General features: G+C 49.0%; 1 protein-coding gene across 1 annotated transcript in view; it reads right to left on the reverse strand.

The window, feature by feature from the left end:
• The window catches only part of SWAP70 (switching B cell complex subunit SWAP70), a 91,439-nt gene extending 89,551 nt beyond the window's left edge, over positions 1-1,888 (reverse strand). The window contains exon 1 of the mRNA XM_032166639.2: positions 1,687-1,888. Within this exon, the coding sequence (XP_032022530.1) occupies positions 1,687-1,785 (99 nt within the window). The 5' untranslated portion in view covers positions 1,786-1,888. The remainder of the gene's footprint in view (positions 1-1,686) is intronic.
• Between the last annotated feature and the right edge of the window lie 1,528 nt (positions 1,889-3,416).

Raw genomic sequence — 3,416 nt, forward strand, 5'->3', positions numbered from 1 at the left:
TAAATGTAAATGACCTAAATATGCCAATTAAAAGACACAGATTGTCAGAATGAATAAAAAAAAATACCCAGCTACATCTATTTATTAAAAACTTACTTTAAATAAAATGGCATAGGTAAGTTAAAAGTAAAAATAAAAGTAAAATGTAGACCTACTCATAACTCCCCCAAACTGGAAATAACACAAATTCTCAAGGATGCATGGCTAAAAACTACCATACATCCATGCAATAGAATATTACTTAGCAATTTAAAAAAATATTGGTACACACAACAAAATGGATTAATCTCTAAGGCATTATGCTGGGTAAAAGAAATCAGTTTCAACAGTTACAAACTATATGACTCCATTTACATGGCACTTCGAAAAGGTAAAACTATAGCAATTAGAAAAGATCGATTGGTTGCAAACAGTTGGGGTGGAGGCAGGGCAACATCAGGGAGTATTTTAGGATGATGGAACTGAGGAAGCCATGGTTGTGGTGATAGTTATATAAATCTATACATATGCTGAAATTCATAGAACTGTACACCAAAAGTCAATTTTACTGTATGTTAATTTTTAAAAATAAAGTAAAATAAAAATTACGTGGATGATCTCCATGGACCCTTCCAGACTATGATTCTATCAGTGAGAAAAAGAGAGGAGAGGCAAAAGAAAGACAAGGAGAATGTTAAGTCCTACTGGCATAAAAGCCACTACTCACAAGAACCTGATTACTGTACAAAAATATACAAAACAAACCCAATCTTAAGAATTTATTCCCAGAAGGGGCTAAGAAAACCGGACATTCGGATCTAAAATGTGTATATTTTTAAATGCCTATGAATAGCTCTTCTTGTCTGTTTCTATATTTTATACTTTGAAGAAGCTGCCAATTTCTCCCGGCTGAATGCCAATTTCCCTGCTTGGGGTTACTCAATTTACAAGCATCCCTTTATTTATACCCTATACTCTAGGGTCTCTGGCAGTCACAATAAAGACTCTGAAAAAGCAGTCGCTTTTGCAGGGTGCCAGAAAGATCAGCGCTCCTCACCCGGAACTAAGGTCCCTGTGGGACACAGTACACCCGGTCCACTAGTTCCAAACTTAAAAACGCTGGGCGGAAGGTCTTCCCAAGTCAAAAAGCCTCCCAAAGGAGGAGGACGCTGGAGGCCGGGCTTCGGGGCATTTCTGCGTCTCCGGACTGCCCTGTCGCCTCCGGGGCAGCTAGCCGTTTTGAGGACCGTCCTGGTGTGGGGCTGTGGGCTGCAGAAGGTTCTGCCCAGCGACCTTGGGCAAGTCCCTTCCTCTCCTGGAGTAAGAGGAAAATTCTGGGAAGGCTGTGTAAGGGAGCTTCCCATTGCCGCCTCAGAATCCACTTTCTGTCCCCCGCTATCCAACGCCAAGAAGGAATCACACTTGCCCCTCAGACTTCACCCCAGCCTTATGCCCGCCACCCTTCCCAGTCCCTGGGAGACCCGCGGGAACTAACACGTCCAGCCGAGGGCATGGCCCGAAGGCAAGGGGGAGGCAGTGAACACCAAATCCCGGTCTCAGACCTACTCCGCCCCAAGCGGGCCTACCGGGCGCATTCCGGCCCGCCCTGCCCTGCGGTCACGGCCCGCCAGGTCCCGCTTCCACCCAAGGGAAGCACAGAGCGCGCCGGGGACGGTCGGGTTGGGGGCCGGGTCAGGAGGCGCCCACCTTGAGCTGGGACTTGGAGACCTTGCCGCTGTGGTCCTGGTCGAGTGCGGTGAAGGCGTGCCAGATGGCTTTGAGCAGCTCGTCCTTCAAGCTCCCCATGGCCGCGGCCCTGCTGCCCCGCCAACCCCTCCTGCCCAACCAGCCCCTCCGCGCTTCGGACGCCCCTCAACCTCCGCAGCCACAGCCCGCCGCGCAGTCACCTGACCCGCCAGGCCCCGCCCCCGCCAGGCCCCGCCCTGCTGCTAGCGCTGGTACGGTGCAGCGCCCACAGCCGCCAGAGTGTGGGTTCTGCGGGTCAACCACGCCTGGTAGCAGGAATGCTTGGCCTTCAGTGTCAGCCAGGACGGTAAACACATCTCCCTAATGTTTCCCAGACCAGTTCGGGCCATTTTGGGTGCTCGAGTACAACACCTCACACAAATGACCGCGTCTTGAGGAAAAACCCGAGAGATTAGGTGAGCAGCCTACCCGCCTCCTCCCAGCGCCCCGCAGTGAAAAAGGGAGCCCCGGTCCTGTCCTGGGGACGGAGTCACTGTCTGAGGAGGCCAAAGAAGACCCCGAAAAGTCCCCAGACGGGGACTCAAATGATAGTGCAGTCCCAAGTCGGGGAGATGCAGAGCGCCGGGGAGGCAGAGAAGGACCTCGAGGGAAGTTTGTTGGTTCATTTCGCAAAAGTTTATTCATGCATACTCTATTTTGGGTTCTAGGGACACAGAGACGAGGTTTAAGGGGAGTTTTAGAAGTCAGGGTCAGGCAGCATTTTCTTCCTAACGCCTAGCTGTTGTTCAATTCACATCTTAGGAAGGGTTTGACCTGGGTAATGCCTCTGTATAGTGTTTCTCTGCTTGCAAAATAGGAGATCTGGGCCAACTCCAAATCACTCCGCTGGTGGCTCACCTGTAACCACCCTTTGGGAGGCCAAGGCGGGTGGATCCCCTGAGGTCGGGGGTTCGAGACCACCTGACCAAAGGAGATACCAAAATTAGCTGGGCGTGGTGGCACATGCCTGTAATCCCAGCTACTCGGGAGGCTGAGGCAGGAGAATCGCTTGAACCCGATAGGCGGAGGTTGCAGTGAACCAAGATCGCGCCATTGCACTCCAGCCTGGACAACAAGAGTGAAACTCCGTCTCAAAAAAAAAAAAAAAAAAAAGTATTCGATTGCAGCTGTTGAATTAGTATCTATTCACAGTGGTCACAATGGTCACTTGATCTCTTTGGGCTTCAAATTATCCCGTATAAAAAGAGCAGTGTTGCACCAGATGTTCCGGAAGAGTTCTTGCAGTACTAGCATCCTAGGATAATAACTATTGCCGGTTAACTAAGGTCTGATTAAGTTGCCAAGCTCAGTACCTCTCCTCTCCAATCCTAGACTAATTGGAGAGAACAATAAACACCAAGAGTTTTTAAAATGAGGTGGTTCTCAGATGAAGTTTGGTTTTGTTTTGCTTTTTTAAGTTCCTTAATGCACGTTTGCCTTATTAAGAAAAGAAAAGATCTTCATAAGAAAGGGATATTTGGAAAGAGAAGAACAAGAAGGAGCCTCTTCAGTAAGTTTGAGATCAAAAGGGAACTGGTGGGGAAGAGGAGAGGATGGCCCCACTGACGAAAGAAGGGGCGGGAGCAAAAGGGTGGCCAGCCCCTCACTGTGACTGTCTTGAAGGTTCATTTCATCACCATTTGTCAGGACTTTTCTTGCCCTACCAGAATCCAATTTCTATCATTTATCTT

This window comes from Hylobates moloch, unplaced genomic scaffold (assembly GCF_009828535.3).
Source record: "Hylobates moloch isolate HMO894 unplaced genomic scaffold, HMol_V3 SCAFFOLD_11, whole genome shotgun sequence".
Lineage (NCBI taxonomy): Eukaryota > Metazoa > Chordata > Mammalia > Primates > Hylobatidae > Hylobates > Hylobates moloch.